Source organism: Caretta caretta, chromosome 8, assembly GCF_965140235.1.
Source record: "Caretta caretta isolate rCarCar2 chromosome 8, rCarCar1.hap1, whole genome shotgun sequence".
NCBI lineage: Eukaryota > Metazoa > Chordata > Testudines > Cheloniidae > Caretta > Caretta caretta.
Window position 1 is genome coordinate 49,039,999 of NC_134213.1, and position 22,805 is coordinate 49,062,803.

At 48.0% G+C, this 22,805-nt stretch overlaps 1 protein-coding gene across 2 annotated transcripts; it reads right to left on the bottom strand.

Moving 5' to 3' along the window:
• Positions 1-1,046: 1,046 nt before the first annotated feature.
• On the bottom strand, positions 1,047-22,160 carry ALDH9A1 (aldehyde dehydrogenase 9 family member A1). Of its 2 annotated transcripts, none has more exons than XM_075131472.1 (12): positions 21,997-22,160; positions 21,170-21,373; positions 18,761-18,906; positions 17,197-17,326; positions 15,751-15,885; positions 14,894-15,090; positions 13,258-13,398; positions 11,720-11,908; positions 8,852-8,939; positions 3,509-3,650; positions 2,491-2,603; positions 1,047-1,957 (listed from the first exon to the last, which is right to left on the bottom strand). In XM_075131472.1, the coding sequence occupies exons 2-12, from the start codon at positions 21,345-21,347 to the stop codon at positions 1,863-1,865; spliced, it is 1,554 nt and encodes a 517-aa protein (XP_074987573.1). In that variant the 5' UTR covers positions 21,348-21,373; positions 21,997-22,160; the 3' UTR covers positions 1,047-1,862. The 2 variants fall into 2 exon arrangements, with proteins under 2 accessions (XP_074987573.1, XP_074987572.1); XM_075131471.1 differs by lacking the exon at positions 21,997-22,160 and adding an exon at positions 21,839-21,857.
• Between the last annotated feature and the right edge of the window lie 645 nt (positions 22,161-22,805).

The window sequence follows — 22,805 nt, forward strand, 5'->3', positions numbered from 1 at the left end:
TGTGATCCTTTTTCTCAGAGAAGGAGCTGTTCCCTTGGTACCACTGCTGCAGTCTTTGCAAATGAGGCCTTGTCTGTGTTTTACCCTGCAGTCTGTATTTCAGGCAGATGAGGGTAACTTCTAAATTACATCTTTTGAATAAGGTATGCAGATGAAGGAGGTGGTGAGGGCTAAGGCAGCTGTGCCCTGGGAAAAAGCACTAGCTCCATCCTTGTATCTAGGCTTCTCCTGTTTGGTATAATATTGCTAGCCTTCAGCTGCTCCTTGGAGTTTCTCTGCTGGAAAGGCCCTCTGTGCTTTGATTTCAGAGATGGAGGATGTACTGGATTATCTAGGACAGGCAGTGCTGGGTGTTTCCCTCTGTCTTAAGCAGGACACAACTCAGTATTGTGTACTTAGCTTTTGAACAACAGGCAAAACTTCAGTTATCCTTAATTTCACCCCTTTGTTCCTTATGCTGAATGCCTCCTTGGTGGCAGTCGTCCCTTTACCTACTCCTGTTTAGCTAAGCTAGCCATACACAGCTCTTTAATTCTTCCTCACTCAGTCCCTCTAAGGGTGGGTGCAGTCTGCTCTGAAGTGCTGCCAATGTTATACTAGCTTGCTGATGTCCTAGAATTGAACACTATGCTAAGAGCATTGTATATCACCACCTTTCTGGAGTAGCAGAAACCTACCTCTTGAAACAGCCACAGGAGGCAGTTTTGCACTTGGCAGTGCCTTTCTGTACCCCTTGTATCAGTTCCACTTCTGAGACCCCCTTTGATACTACACTTGATTTAAAAATCCTGTTGCCCTCTAAGTCGTTTATGTAGTGAGTGATCTAGGCAGTAGCTCTGCTGTAGGTGGGACTCAAGAGTTAGCTTTACTAAACTCCAGGCTGGATGGCTTGAGCCTGCTAGAGGCTTAGTCCCTGCTCACACACTAGTCCTCTACCCCACGCTTGAGTTGCAGCTCCTCTCTAAAAAACCAGTCTTCTCCCACTGGCAGGTAGCACTTTAAGCTACAGCTCCAATTCTTCCATAAACAGAACTTTCAGATAAGGCTGTATTCCAGAACTTTTATTTGACTGCTAAAATCAAGTAGTATAAAACAGTTTCTCCAAGTGCGTGTGTACACAAAGAATAGCTTGCCTCATTGTTTATCCCCCAAGGCACCAACAATTTTCACTACACAAGCAACTACGCCTAGGTGATTCTAGAGTGGAGCACTAGCACTATTCCATAGCTGCAGGTGGATGCTATTATATACTGCTATCCTCACTGCACAATGAGCTATATTTGGAAAAAGACCCAACCAAGCCTCTGTCAGCAACCACCCACATATAGAGATGGCCAAACGGTGTTCCAATACCCCGCTCTATGCTGAAATAGCTTAGGATAAGGGCATTGCTGTTTAGGAGAAGTCAGGCAGGCTTCTACCAAAGCTCTCATGCAGCATAGTGTGCATGAAGGAAACCTAGGCCTACAGAGACTATGGCATCACTGTAGGTTTTCTCCATGCACAATGAGCTGTCAGAGCATGACCCAGTAGTTAACTAGAAATTGTTACACTAAACAGCTGCTGTGTCTACTGGTACTTACTTCAGTAGCAACAGTTGCTGGTGAAGAATCAAGGTCACTTAATCCAATTTTAGTCCTAGGCAGATTGTGGAGAATGGGACACTCAAACTCAAACCCGAACCCGAACTGTTTGTCTCCCATCCCCCCTCACAAATGCAAAGGATTGCAGCACACTGCCCCACCCCAGCTTCCCCCATTGGCACAGGACATTCAGAGCACTTGTTACTGCGATCTAGAAGTTCTAGTAGAAATCTCTGGCTGACTGGGACAGCCTGTTGCTCTCCTGTGAGGCCCATGCCATTAGAACACAGATTCCACATCACCCATCTCCACACAGACGGTTTTCAGCTGTGAGTAATACTCAATTCCTGCCTGGCCATTCTCTCTGCCGAACCCTGGAAGGAACAGACGCCATATTCAGGAGTGAGATGGCAGTGCCAGTCATTGCCACCCACCTTCTTATGTTATTGCTCTGTCACTAGTCATGTGGTCAGACTCAGCCATGCACACCTCTGGCCCTTTGGGGAAGGACAACCCTGCCTGCAGGCAGCAGTCCAGCAGCACTAGCTTCTTGATATGGCATTTCAAGTTATCCCTAGACTGAGTAGCTGAGTCAACTCTGAACTAGGAGCCATAGCAGGCGATGTAACTTCCCTTCCCTTGCTTTCTTGGTGTGTAACATTGCAGCCACCTCACCAACCTCCCGCCTTTAGTTTCTAACTGCAGCCCCGAGTGCTCAGAATAGCAACCAAGCTGCTGAGCAGCTTTTGGCTTCCTACAGATGTGACAGCCTCAGTTTTTGGGGTCTCAGCCTAGGATGACACCACTTGATTCTGCTATCACAGGAGTAGGGACATTGATTCCTATATGCTGGAGAGGTTTAAAAGGGAAGCTCTAGTAGGTTTTTCAGAGCTGGTGCCTTGCTCACCTGACATCTTGTATCCTCCAAAGGGCAGCTCCACAGGGCTGACGTTATAGTTGTTAATGAAGCATATTCCAGCCTGGAGAGCAGCAACCACCCTGTGAGCCCGCTGGATATCCCTGTGGGAGAAGGACAAGATTTAGTGCAAGCCTTCCCTTCCATACCAGTCCCCCAACCCTCTGCAGACAGCTCAAGTGGTATTAAGTCCCACTAGCTGCCTTTGCTCCCCCATGCCCAATAGCAGAGCTGTGCAGAAGTGCATGAGAATCTAGTTCACAGGCACTGGTTTTGACCCTGAGGAGAGAGGCACCCAATCTGTGCCTGCCCAATGGATGTAGCAGCTAATTGCCAGGAAACCTAGGGTGGCACTTAATTTAGAGCTGTTAGCCACTAGTGGCTATCTTGTCCCCCACCACTACAAGGGAAAGCAGGCAAGAGCTGCCTTTGGACACTTGGTGTGTGCATGTCCCAAAATGAGGCAGTGTCTTCCTGTGGCAGGGAAGACAGGCAGGGCTGTGAAGGAGTTTGAGTGGCAGCTGGAGACAAGTTATTATGAAAAGGGGAAACGGGGGGGAAGGAAAACCACCACCAACTATCATTTACAAGTTCTGTACTCCCAGCATGGTGCATTTTGTTAGTCTTTTACACTACAAACTCCTAGGGAAGGAGCCATTTCCTAATCTATGTCTGCACAGTGAGACCCCTGTCCTACCTGGAATACAAATAGCAGCAGAGACTACATGTCCAGCACACAGAGGCAGGGACTTTTTGTTCCAGGTTTTGTACAGCACCAGAACAATAGGGTCCCGATCCATGACTGGGAATCCTACGTGCTATGATTATATACAAAAAATAAATAATAGTGCTCTTTCTTGATCTGAGCCATCTTGCTGCTCTCTGTGGCTGTTAGAAGAGAGCATCTCTGAAGCAGAATTGCCACTAAGACTTGGTGTTCTAGTTTGGTAACATTCTTCCCCTATCCCTAGTCCATTTCAAAGGACTGAACACTGCCCCCCACCTGTACCTGGTAAAGACACCACCTGCCAGCCCAAAGGTGGTGTTATTGGCTCTCTCCAGGACCTCCTCCTCGGTGTCAAATGGTAGGATGGACATGACAGGCCCAAAGATCTCCTCTTTCACACACGTCATGTCATCTCTGCAGTCCCCTGAAAGTATTGCAGCACATGTGTATTTGCAGTGCTGAATTATGTATAACCCCAGCCCCACCACAACAATCCTTGACATAGCATCTTAATTGGCACTCCATTGGCCAAGTTGGGAAAGGTTTAGGGTAGAATGTGGGAGGGAGGGTGGCATGTCCTACCTCTCACATGCAGAGCAAGCACTAACTTTTACACTCATCCCCCTGACTAGTCATTCCACTGGGCTCCAATCCACAACTTGTGTGTTACTTCTCTATCAAGGCCCCCATGCTCCATCCATTGGGTCCCCGTGTCCTATCAAAGCTCCTGAACCTATGAATCCATTGCCTTGCATTGCAACCTGAATCCATTATCTACATTACTTGTGGGAAATGTTGCAGTTCAGGATTGAAGGGCTAGGCAGAGCTATGTATGAGGCCAAACGAGGGTACTGGCCGAGGGGGGGGGGGGGGGAATGGTGGCATGCGCAAGCTTGCACATCATCTGCCTGTACCATGCCTCCAAGATCCTCCAACAACTAAGACAAATAAAGATCATGTCCAGCCATGGCATTGACATATGACTTCTATCCTGGCTCTGCATTATGCAGGAAGTTGGCAGGCTACCCGCCCACAATTCAGAGCCCTCAGCTGCTGCTTCACATCCCAAATTCCCTCACATTCCCCTTTAAGCCTACCCACTGTCCATTCTTGTACCAGTATGTCCAGCTCTACCAGCCCTGGGGCTGAACAACCAAAGAGGGTTGCAGGAGCTTCAAGAGGGTATAACAAAGGTGGGCAAACTGGGCAGTGTGATAGATTAAATTTAATGTGGGTCAAGGGTATACACCGGACCCTCGCTAGAACGTGGGGTTCAGGATCCATGTGTGGTACCACATTAACATGGGGACCGCGTTATAGCAGGGGCTGCGTTACCCTGGATCCCAAATATTTAAACTTGGGATCCAAAATATTTAAATTTGGGATCCATCGCCGCAACTGTGCTCTAGCGATGCGTGCTCTAGCGAGGGTCCGCTGTATCTACACTGCAGTTGGAGGGGTGATTGCAGCACACAGACATACCTAAACTAGTTGTTTCAAGCTAGCTAGATCAAAACAATAGACGTGAAGCCACTGCAGCAGCATGTATAAACTCCCCTACTCTGAATACATACTTGAACTGCTAGCACTTGCAGCTGCAGTGCTATTATTATTCAAATGAGCTCAGTCAACGCTAGCTGTGGTCTGTCTACAGGTGCTGCAATCACAGCTCTGATTGCAGTGTTGAAACCCCTAAGCTGCAAAGTCATGCACAGTATGGGACACATTTTCAACTTCTCATAACCCTTCCTGGGCTCTAAACGAACTCCAAAAAGGGACCTAGGCATTGTTGCGGACAGCTCAAAGACCTCTGCTAGATGCACAGCAGCACTTGAGTGTTAGGAAGCATAAGAAAATGCAGACAATATTGCTACACTGTATAAAAAGTCTGCCCTTGAACACCATGTAGTCAGTTCTGGTCACCCTTTGCAACACAGCCAAGTTATGAAGGGTCTAAAAATATTAAGAAGACTACAGAAGCTAGGAAGATTGAGACTATTCAGTTGAGAGGAAATGAAAAAGATGGGATGTGCTAAGAAGTGCATTACACAGTTGAGGGAAGGTAGGATCAGGCGCTGCTTTCTCACTCCTTCCAAGAGTGATGTAGTGGTGGGAGTCTGCTATAGACCACCGGACCAGGGGGATGAGGTGGATGAGGCTTTCTTCCGGCAACTTGCAGAAGCTACTAGATTGCACGCCCTGGTTCTCATGGGTGACTTTAATTTTCCTGATATCTGCTGGGAGAGCAATACAGCGGTGCATAGACAATCCAGAAAGTTTTTGGAAAGCGTAGGGGACAATTTCCTGGTGCAAGTGCTAGATGAGCCAACTAGGGGGGGAGCTTTTCTTGACCTGCTGCTCACAAACAGGGAAGAATTAGTGCGGGAAGCAAAAGTGGATGGGAATCTGGGAGGCAGTGACCATAGTTGGTCGAGTTCAGGATCCTGACACAGGGAAGAAAGGTAAGCAGCAGGATACGGACCCTGGACTTCAGGAAAGCAGACTTCGACTCCCTCAGGAAACGGATGGGTAGGATCCCCTGGGGGACTAACATGAAGGGGAAAGGAGTCCAGGAGAGCTGACTGTATTTCAAGGAATCCCTGTTGAGGTTACAGGGACAAACCATCCCGATGAGTCGAAAGAATAGTAAATATGGCAGGCGACCAGCTTGGCTTAACGGTGAAATCCTAGCGGATCTTAAACATAAAAAAGAAGCTTACAAGAAGTGGAAGGTTGGACATATGACCAGGGAAGAGTATAAAAATATTGCTCGGGCATGTAGGAATGAAATCGGGAGGGCCAAATCGCACCTGGAGCTGCAGCTAGCAAGAGATGTCAAGAGTAACAAGAGGGGTTTCTTCAGGTATGTTGGCAACAAGAAAAAAGCCAAGGAAAGCGTGGGCCCCTTACTGCCTGAGGGAGGCAACCGAGTGACAGAGGATGTGGAAAAAGCTAATGTACTCAATGCTTTTTTTGCCTCTGTCTTCACTAACAAAGACAGCTCCCAGACTGCTGCGCTGGGCATCACAACATGGGGAGTAGATGGCCAACCCTCTGTGGAGAAAGAGGTGGTTAGGGACTATTTAGAAAAGCTGGACGTGCACAAGTCCATGGGGCTGGGCGAGTTGCATCCGAGAGTGCTAGAATTGGTGGCTGTGATTGCAGAGCCATTGGCCATTATCTTTGAAAACTCGTGGTGAACGGGGGAAGTCCCAGATGACTGGAAAAAGGCTAATGTAGTGCCAATCTTTAAAAAAGGGAAGAAGGAGGATCCTGTCAGGCCAGTCAGCCTCACCTCGGTCCCTGGAAAAATCATGGAGCAGGTCCTCAAAGAATCAATCCTGAAGCACTTACATGAGAGGAAAGTGATCAGGAACAGTCAGCATGGATTCACCAAGGGAAGGTCATGCCTGACTAATCTAATCACCTTCTATGATGAGATTACTGGTTCTGTGGATGAAGGCAAAGCAGTGGATGTATTGTTTCTTGACTTTAGCAAAGCTTTTGACACGGTCTCCCACAGTATTCTTGTCAGCAAGCTAAAGAAGTATGGGCTGGATGAATGCATTATAAGGTGGGTAGAAAGTTGGCTAGATTGTCGGGCTCAACGAGTAGTGATCAATGGCTCCATGTCTAGTTGGCAGCCGGTGTCAAGTGGAGTACCCCAGGGGTCGGTCCTGGGGCCGGTTTTGTTCAATATCTTCATAAATGATATGGAGAATGGTGTGGATTGCACTCTCAGCAAATTTGCAGATGATACTAAACTGGAAGGAGTGGTAGATATGCTGGAGGGCAGGGATAGGATACAGAGGGACCTAGACAAATTGGAGGATTGGGCCAAAAGAAATCTGATGAGGTTCAATAAGGATAAGTGCAGGGTCCTGCACTTAGGACGGAAGAACCCAATGCACAGCTACAGACTAGGGACCGAATGGCTAGGCAGCAGTTCTGCGGAAAAGGACCTAGGGGTGACAGTGGACGAGAAGCTGGATATGAGTCAGCAGTGTGCCCTTGTTGCCAAGAAGGCCAATGGCATTTTGGGATGTATAAGTAGGGGCATAGTGAGCAGATCGAGGGATGTGATCGTTCCCCTCTATTTGACATTGGTGAGGCCTCATCTGGAGTACTGTGTCCAGTTTTGGGCCCCACACTACAAGAAGGATGTGGAAAAATTGGAGAGTCCAGCGAAGGGCAACAAAAATGATTAGGGGTCTGGAACACATGAGTTATGAGGAGAGGCTGAGGGAACTGGGATTGTTTAGTCTGCAGAAGAGAAGAATGAGGGGGGATTTGATAGCTGCTTTCAACTACCTGAGAGGTGGTTCCAGAGAGGATGGTTCTAGACTATTCTCAGTGGTAGAAGAGGACAGGACAAGGAGTAGTGGTCTCAAGTTGCAGTGGGAGAGGTTTAGGTTGGATATTAGGAAAAACTTTTTCACTAGGAGGGTGGTGAAACACTGGAATGCGTTACCTAGGGAGGTGGTAGAATCTCCTTCCTTAGAAATTTAAAGTCAGGCTTGACAAAGCCCTGGCTGGGATGATTTAGTTGGGGATTGGTCCTGCTTTGAGCAGAGGGTTGGACTAGATGACCTCCTGAGGTCCCTTCCAACCCTGATATTCTATGATTCTATTCCTTAATTTAAAAGTGATCAAAGAAAGTGCATTTTTTAAACTAGAGCCCTGATAAGCCTGAGGAACCCACTGCTAGTAGATGAGATCAAGAGCCCCATAAGATTCAAGGAGAATTAGGGGGTTTTTTGGTGGGGTTTGTTTTAAGATCATCCTCTACAGTTAGGGTTACCATATGCCTGTATTTTCCCAGACGTGTCGGGCTTTTCGGTTCTTAAATCCCCATCCGGGAGGAATTTTTAAATACCTAAAAACATCCGGGATTTTGCCATTATTATTTTTCCCCAAGGAAGAGTTGATCATTCAAGAAAGAGCAAATGTTGATCACTCGAGAGTGTGCCCGCTTCCCCCCCACCCAAGCTCCCAGGGTTTGGCTTGCACCGTGAAACAGCTGTTTGCATGGCTGGGAGGGAGGAGGAGGAGGAGGAGGAACGCAACGTGCTCAGGGGAGGAAGCGGAGACTTTGGGGAAGGGGTTGGAATGGGGGTGGGGAACGGGTGGAGTTGGGGCAGCACTGGGGGGCACGGGCAAATGCCATGCACCCCACCCCCCTATGGAGTGTCCCCTTTTTTGAATGTTCAAATATGGTAACCCTATCTACAGTTAAATTATCTGGAAAAAGCTTCTTAAAGGGATATCAACTTTCAGGACAAAGAGCAAGCACCGTCTACCCAGGATTAGGGAGAAATTTCCAACCCCTTTGGGCCAGTTCTCCTGCAGTTGTCCTTCCTGGGAGTATTAATACATCTTCCTCTGAAGCATCAGATTCTGGTCACTGTCAAAGATATTATACACCACTGATCTTACCCAGTATGTTCCTATGCCTCTAGAGTACCATGTGTTGGGTTCAGTTGTCTGAGCTATACAAACTATCTGAAAAGGGTTACACATTTCACAGGTTTCACTTTAGGCAGAGGGACCGACAGAGCTCGGGAACTTGTTAGCATTAAACCTATGCATATAAAATAGCTCCACTGAGCTGAAGAGGAATCCTACCTAGCACGCAGGGTCGCATATAGTAGCCATTCTTCAGCTTGGGGTCATCAGGAACATACGGCTCCCCACCACACAGCACCTTTGCCCCCTGAAAATGAGCCAAACTAGAAGGTACACAGGTGTCAGAGAGCCAGCACACTGCCCTGATGTGCCTGCTGGCCAGCAGCAGCAGCCTTAGAAGAGGCCTACGGTGGATGGAATTGGCCACAATCACAGGAATAATGAAGTCCAAGAGTCTGGGGGTTTAGGGGGAGGCAACGGTCAAATCAGCTTCAAAGAGAGCTGCCCAGTGAAGGCCCTGGACTGCTTGGGAGGCTAAAAGAGCAGCAGCTGTCACCCTGTGGCTATGTAGGGACCAGAGCAGGCAGTTCTCAGTGACAGGATTAGCCAATTCCCCAAGAGCAGGAAGCCTCCCTCCCTCCTTCCCTTTATACCCACAAAGTACAGGAGAACAGCAGCAGTTGTTTGGGAAAGCCAGGCTGGATTCCCAAGGTTATTTTGGTTCCTTCACCTCCAGAGCTCCTCCAAGAGCTTTAACACAAACTGAGATGCCTAAAGGCTCGAGTAGCATGCGACTGGCTGGACACATTATGGGGATGTTCATCCCACCCAGAAGGGAAAGGGGTCTGCTCTACTCTACTAGCACCACTGCAGGCAGCAGAATGGAAGTTAGCAATCTGGCACCCCACCACCACCCTTGGCTTGCCCTTGCTCTAATTTTTTTTAAAGCACGTGATATCACCAAGCAATACATGCTTTTCGCGGGTGGACTGGAAAGGAAGGGGTTAAAGCAGATGTCTGCAGAAGGCACCCTGCTCTAGTGCTTTGTCCATCAAGTGGTAACTGCAGTTCACCGTGACCCAGCTGTCACTGGGGACAGCATTGACTCGAGTAATCAAGCTGGGACCTATTCTCCCCCCCCAAAAAAAAAGTGTGGACAATTTATTGTGCACTTTACTACACAAACCCATACCAAATAATTTTAGATACAGATTGAATTGCCTTTGAAAAAAATATATATATGTCCTTTATGGTTTATCTTTGCTACTGAACAGGAGCACCTGTATTCTAGCTCCAAAAATAATGAGCAAATAAAAACACTTCTTGCTTCATCCTAGTTTGGGATTGTGCCATTTTCACTAGCAATCTCGTTTTCCTTTTGGAGATGAATTCAGGAATAATTCAATACATCTGTGTGCACGTGTGACCTTGGCCATAAGAAGATGCAGTTGCTGAGGAGTCTCAAAATGTACATCTGCTTCTCCTGTAGCTTTCCCACTGGAATTATATTCCACGGTGATTTCTGAGAGTTTCAGTGGAGCAAAAAAATGTACGATGTCTTGGGCACCAGCTTGACAGGCTTTCATGTTTTCCCTGGCCAGTGTCTGCTATCAGCTAAGAATTGAAAACCCTTGAGTTTAGAGCCACTCAGAGCCTGAGCAGACAGCATCTGCTGCTGCCCATGCCACAAAGAGAAAGCCTGCCCAAGCAAGCAGATAAAGGAGAAAACTGTTTTCAGCTGTCTGTATTCGGAGCTGGCCAGGGTCCAAAGTTCAAGGCTCTGCCATTCTCCTGTTACAGATGATGATATTGCTAACATGGCTGGTGAAGCCAGGAGCTGCAGTCTCTTGTTAGTAAGTCAGAAAGGGTAATGCAGAGCCCTAGACTTGGCCTGTGGCTAGAAGAATGCATTTCCCACTGCTTTGTTTGAAGAGCCCAGTAAGCTGTAATTTGAATCTGCCCCGGTGATCTGTTACTGGCCTGGCGTGTTAAACAGAGCTCTGCAGTTAAACTTTAAACCAGGACTGTCAGACTCATTCTGGGGAGAGAGACAAATTCAGCTTTTCATAGGGGCACCTAGTACAAGTTCAGGACAACAGTCTCCTCTCAACCCATAGCAGAGCTCCAACTGGGATCAATAGGAAGTTTGCACAAAGATCAAGGGTGAAATCTGACCTGTATGTAATAACTTTGGACCAGCCCCTCAGCTGGTGCAAATTAGCATTCCTCCAGTGGAGCTATACCAGTTTACACCAGTTAAGGATCTGGCCCTTAGTTGTTCATTTCATGGTCATGTTCAGCAGGAAAATATTCTTCACTTCAGAATGACCCTTACTTCCATTATTTGTCTCTCTTCCCTCCCTGTCTGTCCCCTACTTTAATCCCCCTGCATTTTGTTCTCTGCACCCTCGCAATTCTACCCTCTTCAGGGTACACCCCAAACCCCTTCCCAATTCCTGATGCTAAAATGATCTGCAGTTAAATAGTTAGTGCTGACATATGAACATCATTAGACTTTAGCATGGCTAGACCAAAGGCATTAACAGGCGTTGGGAAAGTTCACCAGTCTCAAAGCTATTATATCCAGGCTGCTTGCAGACGAGGCATGCATCACTTCACTGGTTACGCTTGGGTCAAATCTAGAAGGTTCTCATTGCAAACACAAGACCTACCATTTTGTTTTTAAAATGAAAGCTGAGATTCTACAGTATTCAAATATGCCCCATAAACAGATCAAGCAAGCCAGGTGTTTGCCACCTCTGCTTTACATGATACAATGTGTACTATCCATCCTCATGACCCCATAGCCCTGCTGAGACACTAATATCAGAGTGGTAAGATATCATACCACTCTGATTCAAGATTAAGCCATTGTGTAAATTTTAATCCAGGGTCCCTTCTATATGTACCCTCTTGGCATGTGTAATTCAACCTCAGCAGGGAAAGGGCTTCACCCCAGAAAGGGTAGGGAGAACATGCTGCCTGTCTATTAAACTAGCAGCAGAGGGAGATGGAAAGTCCCTTCCCCAACATGTGAGACTCTTTCCAGCAAGCCTCCTCAAATCCAAGAAAGCCAGATGCTCTTACCTGCTCCTTTGCCTGCGTAATGAACCCCAGGACTCGCTCCAGGTGGGGGCGGCTGATCAGGGCCCCCATCCTTGTGTCTTCCAGAAGTGGATCTCCAATTTTAATCTTCTGGGTGCGTTTCACCACTTCCTTTGTGAAGGCCTCCAGGATCTCCCTCTGCACAAACACTCGAGTGCCATTGCAGCAAACCTGGGACATCAGAATCAGCAGTATCTTATAGAAGGCTCTTTAGGGGGAACAAGTAACATACTATAGTCCCCCACAGGACTCCCCACTGGCACATTATCCTACCCACTGAAGCTGCACATGCACCAACCACTTGTTTCACTTGCAGCTGAATCCCATTTCTTGGAGGAAGTATAAGTGGCTATTAAGGGACCAATGTAGCTACCAAGTTTAACCCCCTCACGATCTTCCCTCAAACATATTGGGAGTGAGCTGAAGGACTTGAACTCCTTTCCCTATCACCAGCTCCATATGGGCCACTAGCATGATTGCTGTTTGCATGGCAGCCTGATTGATTAGAGAGGAGCTCAGAACAGCCTAGGGGCCTTCCTTCCCAACTCTGGGGCTGTTTGGATACAGAAGTGAACTGCATTATGCAGCTCAGTCCATCGCCAGGGGCAATAAAGGCAAAGGGATTGATTGCTGTTCCCTCTCACCACAAAACACATCACATGCAAGTATTTTAGTGGTCTCGGTGCCACCAAGTGGTGAAAATATATACGGCCACCAGCAGGGATAATCAGAGTTAGCTGTTCAAACCCCAAAGATGCTCCAAAGGGACACATAAGCATTTAGCTATTATGGCAATAGATGTTACAGAAAGCCCCAAAGTGCCCCAGGGGCTGGGCCCACAGGGGGTAAACATCTTGCAGGCTGGCATGGGAGCATCATCAGCAAGCCAGAGAGAAAAGCCCCACACTGCTGCAGACTCACAGCAGCTGATCTAGTCAGTAACGGAATCCAAAGAGACCACAGTAGGGAGGCAGAGCCATACATTCTGATCTCTGTGCTGCGGGCTTGATTCCAAGAGCCAAGATGCAGGAACAGCTGATCTTAGGGGCTGGTATCTTACACAGAAGAAGCTCCTGGAGCCACCCCCTCCACTCCAGAGAATGATGCTACCTGCTGGGGCAAGTGAGGAAGGAGCTAGAGGTGGCACAGTAGGAGGCATTCGAACCCCAGTTTTGCCCTCTATTGTGATTCTCACTGGAGGCAGAATCCAGGAGACATCCCCTCAGACAGCAGGGTGTGTGCTAGAGCCCTGCTTAATCCCACTCCTGCGGGCCCCTGTCAGGTGCAGAGCTGCAGTGTGCGCCCTTCCCCAAGCCTCTGCAAGAAACCTCATAACAGGTTCCATCATAGTGCCCTGGGGAGCAGTGCCCTTCTCCTATCATGTGCAAGGAGGGTGAATATAACTTGAGTGTTTTAGGACGTCAATCGCTGTAGTATCTGTGGGACTGGAGATGTGGAAGGGAGGGAGACATGAGAGTAGAGTAAGCAGGTAGCATTCACATCCCGTTGGAGCTACACACCTCGCCTTGCGTGAGGAAGTTGGCCATCAGGGCTCCATTCACGGCATTTTCCAGGATGCTGTCAGAGAATATGATGAGGGGGGACTTGCCCCCCAGCTCCAGGGTGACTGGTTTTATGCCTTTGGCCGACATCTCCATGATCTAATACAAACAAAGATAGAAGGGACAGGCTGCTGGGGGCCCAACCAGGAACAGGAACCACAAACAGGACTGTGAGGGCCCAACCCAGGTCCAGAAGGGCCACAGGAGATGGCAAATACATGCCCCCCATTCTAGAGATGGGGGGCGAGGAGAGGAGAAATTCACCCCTGGCCCACACACATGCCCTTTGCAACAACAGAAGTCAGTCAAAGGTGGGGACTGCATTTTTTATTTTAGTGGGGGGCACTCAGGACTGTTCCCATACTGCTGCCCCATGATGGCACAAGAGACTTTTTGTTGATTAAAACGTAGTTGAAACCTAAAGAGCTGTGCACGCTGAAAATTTACAGTTTTAAGGGTGTATAAATTTTAACACGTAATAGACTAATTGAATGCAAGGATCCAGATACACAGCACCAGTCAAGGGTGTACATAGGGCACATCATCTAGACTAGCAGGGCACGGGTGTGTGTGTGTCTGTGAAAATATCTACAATACCAGAAGCAGAGTGACCCAGTCTATGCTGTGCTACTCTGCTCTTCAGGTAGTTTTGGGGCCTCACCTGCCTCAGGGAATGGACAAGGGCTCTGGTTTCTCAGCAAAGAGACTTTGTCAGGGACTGCAAGAGGTTGCGGGGGAGGTATTTTTGTTTGCTTCTGAAAAGGCAGCAGCTACAAGCGGAGGGGAATGAGCTAGATCTCCATCCCCACCACGGGAGATGGCCAGGATCAGTTAGCATCCCACACAAATGGAGGACTCCTGCTTGATGGTCCAGGAGGAAATGCTTGAGTTCTAGGCTCACATGGGCCCAGGATAAATCTTCCCCAGCTCCAAAGAACTAAATTGTCTCACTGCATGCACATGAGCAGAATTTGCTGTAGGTCAGGGTTTATTCCCCAAGATACCGTTGCTAGGTAAGCAGCTGTCCAATAATGTGGGGTAGAAAATTACTAACAATGATTGCTACCCTCCTTCCTCTAGGGAAAAAGGGGTCTCTGCATATTCATTTATCTTGAGTTTGGGTTGATTGGAGGGAAACATATTAGTTTCCAGGAGTTCCCATGTGTTGTCTTTCTGCTAGTTCAAAACACATCCTGACCCAGGTTTACCCATTTAGGTACCTGTATTTATTCCCTGCTAGAGAACCCTCTCTTCACCAGACCATAACAGGCTGAACAGTTTAAGACTATCAGAGCAGAGACTCTCCATAGATTTAATAGCTCCTCTCTAGAGCAGAGAGGACCTTCAAGCCTCCCACCCCGCAAAAAAACCCCACAACTAGTACTCCAGGCAGGCCCTTATAGCATAAGTACAGCCTGACATTTCTGTGCCATATTTGAATAGCTGTAAGGCATGCCCCATGTGCCCAGCCATTCTCCAGGGCAGGCTGCTTGTGCACAGGCTTGTGGGAGGGTCTGCCTCTGCTGCATGTCCTCTGGTATTCGTGCCATAATTAGAAGTCCCTTGCCCTCCCACCTAGCAGAGTGGTCTTTACCTTGATACCAGTTGGTACGCTCCCGGTGAAAGAGACTTTGGACACATCCTGGTGCTGGCACAGAAACTGGCCAGTGGCGGCTCCACCTTGCACCACGTTGAATAGCCCATTGGGCACACCGGCCTGGGTGAAGATCTCTGCCAGCATTACCACTGAGATGGGGGTGAGGGGAGATGGCTTGTAGATCATGGCGTTACCTATGTGAATCCAGTACGGGGGGGAGGGAGTAGAGGGGGTGTTAAAATCGGAGCGACACTCGGGACAGGGAGGCAGGGGATTTCACATTCAAATATCTCACCCTCCAGGAGGGCAATGGATTTTGCAGAGACTGAAAACAGGAGAGCAACTGGAAGTTTTGCCCCTTTCAATCCCGACAAGGCACCCAGGCAGGGCAGCGACAGCATTTACAAATGCAGTATTTTCAGTAACTGATGAAATGGGGGCACAAAGGGGAGCAAATGCAACTGAGGTCACACAGCAGCAGGAAGGAGCTAGTATGGTACCTGCTACCGGAACCAAGTCAGAAGGAGGAGCAGGGACACTGCTTTGCTGGCCCTACCTCTTTGCTCCCTCCTCTCTCTCATCTTTCACTGAAACTCTTACCTGTTTGGTGTGAAGCAACAGCAGCACCCCCTTCCTGTCATGCTCCCGCCCCATAACTTATTTGCTAACTCTCCTTTGCCTTGTTCCCCTCCCAGACAGAAAAAGTTTCTCTGAGAAACAGACCTAAGACAAACAGATCCTTCTTCACCCACTAATGGAGCTCTTAGTCCATGAATGCTTAACCCTGACCCTCTTTCACCACACGATCACCCACATCACAAAGAAATCTTGCACAGACAGGGGGGTCTCATTACCACAAGCCAAGGCTGGAGCAGATTTCCAACAGGCAATCTGGAAGGGGTAGTTCCAGGCTCCGATCCCAACACATACCCCAAGCGCCTCTCTTCGGGTGTAAGCAAAGGATCCCCCAGGAAGCTGGATGTGCTGACCTTGGCGGGGATAAGTACAGATGCATGAGAACATATGGAGTTAGCTGAGCAAACTAACAAAGAACCTTCAAGCCTCCAGACAGCTTCAGATCTACTTCCCTGTCTCAGTGCCAAAGTGGGATCTAGCAAATCCCTCTATACTAACAGGTTTGCAAGTGCCCCAAGACCAGTAGCACCAAATGGGGTTTGCCCAAAGCGGTCTTAAGATTTTGACTCAAGGAAAAGCTCCACCTCTTAGTGAATTTGAGAGTGAAATCCCCACAATGCCACTGGAACTAGCAAAAGGACAGAGACTAAAGAAAAAAATTTACTGCTGGCCCAGGGGGGTGTCTACAAGCCCACTGAAGCCAGCTGCAATTGATTATATCAACAGTGGCAGGAAGGTCTTGTGGTTAAGGCACTGGCCTGGGAGCCAGGCAATCTGGGTTCAATTTCCAGTTCTGTTACAGACTCCATGTGTGACTTTGAGCAAGTTACATCTTTCTGTGCCTCAGTTTCTCCATCTGTAAAAAGGAGAGAATAAGCCCCTCTTCTCCCACCCTTTGTTTTGTTTATTTATGCTGTAAATTCTTCAGAGCAGGAACTCTCTCACTAAATGTATAAACAGCACCCTAGCACAATGGGGCCCTGATCTCAGCTGGGGCTTTCAGGTCTGGATAACAGCAAATTTGGTCCCTGAATATAAAGACAAAAAAGGAAATATAACTTCCATCTGTTAGCTGCTTTACTTCAGCCTCACCCATTTATATTTAGAGCTGTGCTCCCACCCCCAGACTACGATAAAGCGTTTATCAGCAGAGCCATCCCTAAGAGGAGATGTTAAATCAGGGTCCAGTCTGCATTGTCTGGTGAAAGCTGAAAGTCGCAAGGCACTTCTAAAAAGAAGCCAGGGACATCATTGGAGGTGTAGCCAGTTACCTTTCTCCCATCACAATCAGCATCAGTGTCCCAAGACGATAAATGGACTCTTGCTACATGTAGAATGGCTGCCCTGTTTACCTGGTCACTGCTTTCCAGCCCAATTTAATCCCTAAGCACTCCAGCTGAGGTCAATGGAGTCACACAGGTTTTAAAGCAGGACAGAATTTGCCCCCCATGTCTAACTCACCACTGCATAAAAAGTGTTTCCTATCCCAGGTGCGTCAACATGGTGTCTGAAACCAAAATTCTACCCTATTCCAAATAGCCAGGGACTTTCTAGGAGTCCTAAGATTTAATCATCATCTGACTAAACGATCATTGAGGTATACGAATGACTGTCTCACAGCTGGGGAAAAGGAATGAGGCTCCAGTGACTAGTATAGCTCTCACCTGCTATAGCCCCTGCTAAACCTGCATAATACTCCAGGCACTGCCAAGATATGTCAATGTCCACTCTGGCTTCAAAGATGGATTTCCCATTATTGATGGTTTCCATGGTCGCAATTTCTTCCCTCCGTTCCTGTAAGAACAGCACAGTAACAGCATTAGACAGACTGTGGCACCAGCCACAGCATGCTAGCTGCTTTCCAAACGCAGATGAAGACAATCTTTGCCATCAGTGATAACCCAACCGTCTCTACAAGAAGGAGTTTTCCACTTGCCATTTACCAGCTTGTCAATGTGTTGAGCTAGGTGTAGAGAAGTATCTAACAAAGACCTGCTGGGGACCTGCCATAGGTCTACTCTTGCTTCACTTCCCTGTTTAGATTTATTGATCATTTCAATTTAGAAATGGGAGTAAACAAAACATTAAGGAAGTTCACAGATGATACCAAATTGGGAGGAACTGCAAAGAGCAGGGACAAGAAAAATCCAAAAGGGACCTAAAGAGGCTAGAACCATGGATTTAAAGATAAATACATTCTACTGGTAAATCATCTTTATCACCAGACTGCCCTGAACATGGCATTACGATTCCACTGTAGGGGTCAGACAGCAGGAGAAGCTGGACTATGAAGGAAAAAATAAGCACAAATCCCTCCAAAAATATAGCAGAGGCAAACCTAAAATGCAGACATGTATTCTTTCATTTGTCCTAGCAAGAGTCCCATTCTAATGCATTCCAGTTACAGGGTTACTGCACTAAGCCCAGACCAACACTGCAAACTTACATTGGTATAACTACGTTGCTCAGGGGTGTGGAAAATCCACACCCTTGAGCGACACAGTGACAATGATTTAACTCCCAGTGTAGAAAATGCTATGTCAATAGAGGGACAGAAGCTCCCCCACAGGCGTAGGCAGTGTCTTCACTGAGCACTACAGGTTAGTGTAGTTAAGTGTACATAAGCTCTCAGTAGTTATGAAGATAAGACAGTGTAACAGTTCTCCAATTTTAGTTCCAAAAGCAAATGGAGACAGGGATAGTGCCCTGTACTTTCTGCAGGCACAGAAGTTCTGGACTTTGGGACTTTCACTTCTAGCAAGCTTACGTGGATTTGTATAGGTCTGCTGCAAACAAAACTAAGTTTACTATAAGGATACAGAAACTACAGTAGTGGGGTAAGCAATCCAGAGACCTCAACTCAGGCATAAATTTGGCTTATATTCTTTGGGAAAGGGGAGGCGCAAGTGACAAGGGAGGCAGGCAGGCACTTTAGGGCTCTGAAGAGAAGAGAAGACTTAGCTAGTGGTCACAATTCCACAAACAAAGCTACCTTGATGAGACTGGAGGCCCAGCCCTGCCCAAGGAAATCTCTCTGCTGATCAAGTATAACTTTCAAAATGTACATTATTCATGCAATTTGAATAAATGGTACCGCATTAGTGGTCTTATCTAGTGCTGCAAGCACAGCCCAACAGCAAGCTGTGAAGGGTTAAAAGAACAGCTCAGGAGGAGGATCAAGGACAGGACCACATCATTCCAACACAAGAGAAAAGCTTCACCACATACCCGGATAATCCTGGCAGCCTCCAGCAGAACCCTGCTCCGCTCCATGCCCGATTTCTGGCTCCATATCTTAAAGGCAGCTTTGGCACTCTGCACAGCCAGATCCACCTCCTTCTCCCCAGAGAAGAGAAACTTGCCCATCACTCGACCTAAGAAAAAAAAAGTTTATATTTCAGAGCTTTCGTTCAGAGATTTTTGCCATTAACCTTGCTATTAGCAAGCGTTTATAGGAGTAGCACCAATGCGATCCATGGTTTACAGTATCAGAAGAAGTGTTCATTCTGTCTCCTACTGCTTTTGCATGTATGCTAACAGATTTTAAGGCCATAAAGAATCATTGTGATCATCTAGTCTGACCTCCTGTCTAGAGGATTTCATCTAGTAATTCCTACACTGAGCCCAATAACTTGTGGTTGAACTACAGCATCTTTTAAAAAGACATCCAATCTCAATTTAAAGATTTCATGTGGTGAAGAATCCACCACAAACCATGGTGAACTGTTTCAATGGTTAGTTAACTCTGCTGTTCAAATTTTGCTCCCTATTTCCAGTTAGAATTTGTCAAGCTTCGACTTCCACTTGTTGAATCTTATGTCTTTATCTGCAAGATTAAAGCACCTCCTCCCTGTGTTGATTCTGTAGGACTTGGGATAACCCAATAACACCCATTTCAAACATCCTCTCCCCAAAAGCCTTCTAATCCCAGCATTTTAAGACAGTTATAATTTTTAATACGTTTTGAACAGGTCATCTGCCAGTACCAGAAGTTGGTATTGGATCACCAAGGGCCAGATCCTGTAGAATTCTGCATGGATCTTCCATTAAAGTCAGTGGTCATTCTGCTTATGGCCTGGGTGCAGGGCTGGGCTGCAGAGGTTGGTACTGGTATGGACTATGCCAGCTTCTGGTATTGACACTAATTCCAAGCATTATTTCCTAAAATACCGACAGACATCCTACCTCTGAATATGACCATTATGCTACTAGCACCAAGTGTTATCTGCTAGAACTATTATTTTTCCCGGGTGCCCTCCTTGAATCACCATAAAGGGATCTGACTTTTAGAGAATGGGTGCCCAATGCCTTATGAAAATCAGAACTGTTTAAGGGGTCTCAACCTGAGACACTTAAAAGTCACAAGACCCTTTTGAAAACCTTGGCATAATTCACTAGTGTGAAGGGTGGCCAGGGCAGAAAGGAGAAGCAGCTACATGAAGATTTGAAATCCTTTAAGCATTTGAGGAGCAGCACCAAAGGCAATTCCCACATAAGTAGAAGCTTGTGCTTGCGTTTTCTAACTATCCTATGGGTTACTGGCTAGTGTGTCAGTGCTGAATTTCCATCAGAGGTAGTCATTCAACCCAAATACTGGCTCTAAGGCAAATTCACACTTTTCTGAATGCCACTGCACAGCATCTACAGATATTCTCACAGACAATGCGACTGATGTGAAGAGTGGAGGTGCTGGCAGGAGAGAGTGGGATGCTGTATACTCAGAGGTGACAAAGGGAAAAGAACTAGGTGTGTGCGCCCCACAAGGCGGTAGCAGTGCAGGGCACCTGGCTAGAGAGATGAGAAAAGATGTCTACCTCATCACACCGGGGATTTGCCAAGTGCCTTTGCTGTTTCGCCCCATTCTGTTAAGTATGAAAGAGCACTGGGCTTAGTCTACAGGAGGACTTGGGACCCAACTAGCCCCAGGGCTGATGCAACAGAATGAGAAATCCAGGCCACTTATCAGGTGCTGTGGCAATATTTGCTGCACTAACTCTTTCTCCTGAGCCCTTATACCAGATAGCACTTCCTTTTTCTATCCCATGCAAGTCTAAATGGAAGAGAACCTGTTCCAGGGCTCTGGAGCTGCGCTCCGGCTCCGCTCCAGCTCCAGGCAAAAACCTGCAGCGCCACTGCTCCGGAGCTGCTCCATGGGCTCTACTCCAAAGCCCTGTGTTAAACAACAACATCTTTATGAGTAAGACAAGCTATGTAAGTACTACCCAAATTGAAGGCAGTGTTGTTGTAGCAGTGTTGGTCTAAAGATAATAGAGAGACAAGGTAGGTGAGGTAATATCTTTTACTGAACCAATTTCTGCTGCTGAAAGTAATCAGTAAAGAAAGCTATTTAAGCGTGGAAGTTTGTCTCTTTCACCAACAGAATTTGGTTGAATAAAAGATATTATCTAACCCACCTTGTCTCCCCAAGTTGAAGGAACAATTACTTGGAGACATTGCAATGTGCTGGGCCTCGCAGTGCAGCTTGGGATTTCATCTGCTGTGTCTATCTAGTATTCCAATCCAGTTCATGGGCACTGACAGGTTGTTATAGATCTTCAGGCAATTTCTACTGAGAATACAGCAGCTCCTCCTTGGCTCCAGGATCCCAGGCCCCACAGAAAGCAGTCAGTTAGTTACCTGTTGCTGGCTCATTCACCTCCTCACTGTGGCTTCCATCCACGGGCTGAATTCGGGCCCCTGCCCGGTAGTTGAGTGGTTGCTGCAAGTGGAAGGTGCCGGTTTTGCTGCTCATGGTGGCGAAGGGGAGGAAGGAGCAGAATCGAGGTAAAAGGAACAGGCTGTGCCGTGGGAGCATCCAGGGGGCAAGGCAACAGGAACAGGCTATAGAGAAAGAGAAACAGAGACAGGTGTCAGTCATGAAGTGCCCAGGCTCATTTCCAGGAACCACCAGCACCACCCCACACAAGAAGGAGAAGGGCCCCTTGCATTGGAGGAAGAATTGGGGCAGAGGGTGCAAAATCCCCATAATCCCACCAGGGGAAGGTACCCCACTGTTGGAGAGTGGGAGAAGGTATGAAATCCCCCATGACCCCCTGCAGAGGGGACCCTGGCTGCGTGGGGGGGGTGGGGGAAGGGTAAGAGGTATGAAATCCCCCATAAGTCCCTGAATAGCAGACCCTGACACTGGGGTGGAGAGCAGGGAAGGGTTATGAAATCTCCTATAACACCCCCTGCAGAAGGAACCCTAGCACGGGGGAGGGGTAAAGTATTAGGGTGACCAGACAGCAAATCTGAAAAATCGAGACAGAGGGTTGGGGATAATAGGAGCCTATATAAGAAAAAGACCCCAAAATCGGGACATCTGGTCATCCTATATAGTATCCCCCATAGCTCCCCTAGGGAGGTGCCCCAACACGGGGCGGGGGGGTATGAAATCTCCCATAACACCCCGCGGGGCCCAGCGCCGAGGCGCCCAAGTCCCGAGGGGAAGGACCCAAAGCTACCCGAGGCGCTGCAGGCGGAGGGGACGGCAGCCCCGCGGCTGAGAGAACGGAGCCGGGAGCTCGTGCAGCTGGCGGGACTCAGCTCAGGAACAGCTCCGTGCAGCGGGACGACTCGACTTTACCCTGGCGCGGCGCGGCGCTGCCCCGCCCCCTTTGTGCGTGGCCCTGCGAGCGGAAGCCTTGTTTATCGCCTCGCTCCCTACCACAAGCCTCGCGCTGGAGGAGTGTGCGCATGGGCACGGGGCCCCCCTTCCCCCGCGGGTGACCACGAGTGACACGGGGCCGTGCTCGTTGTGGGATCCAGATTCAGCCTGGGGGGCGGGGTGGGTCAGACCCCCTCTCGCTCTCCCGCGGGGCTCTGCCCCCTCTCTCCACACACCTCGCGGGGAGCCCGCTGCCCCAGTATCCTGGCGTGTATCCTGGCATATTTGTGATTTCTGATGTAAGTGGCCATTTATCACATAAAGAAAAGGAGTACTTGTGGCACCTTAGAGACTAACCAATTTATTTGAGCATGAGCTTTCGTGAGCTACAGCTCACTTCATCAGATGTAGCTCACGAAAGCTCATGCTCAAATAAATTGGTTAGTCTCTAAGGTGCCACAAGTCCTCCTTTTCTTTTTGCGAATACAGACTAACACGGCTGTTCCTCTGAAACCTGAAATTTATCACATAGTCCAGCTTGCCTAAGTGGCAAGATAGAGGAGTGTCTATCTGTGGCTCCATTATAAGAGTACTGTAGTACTTTGGGACTTCACTTTTGGTACTAGGTTGGTGAAATCTAATTATAGAACCCAGTTCTATAGCACC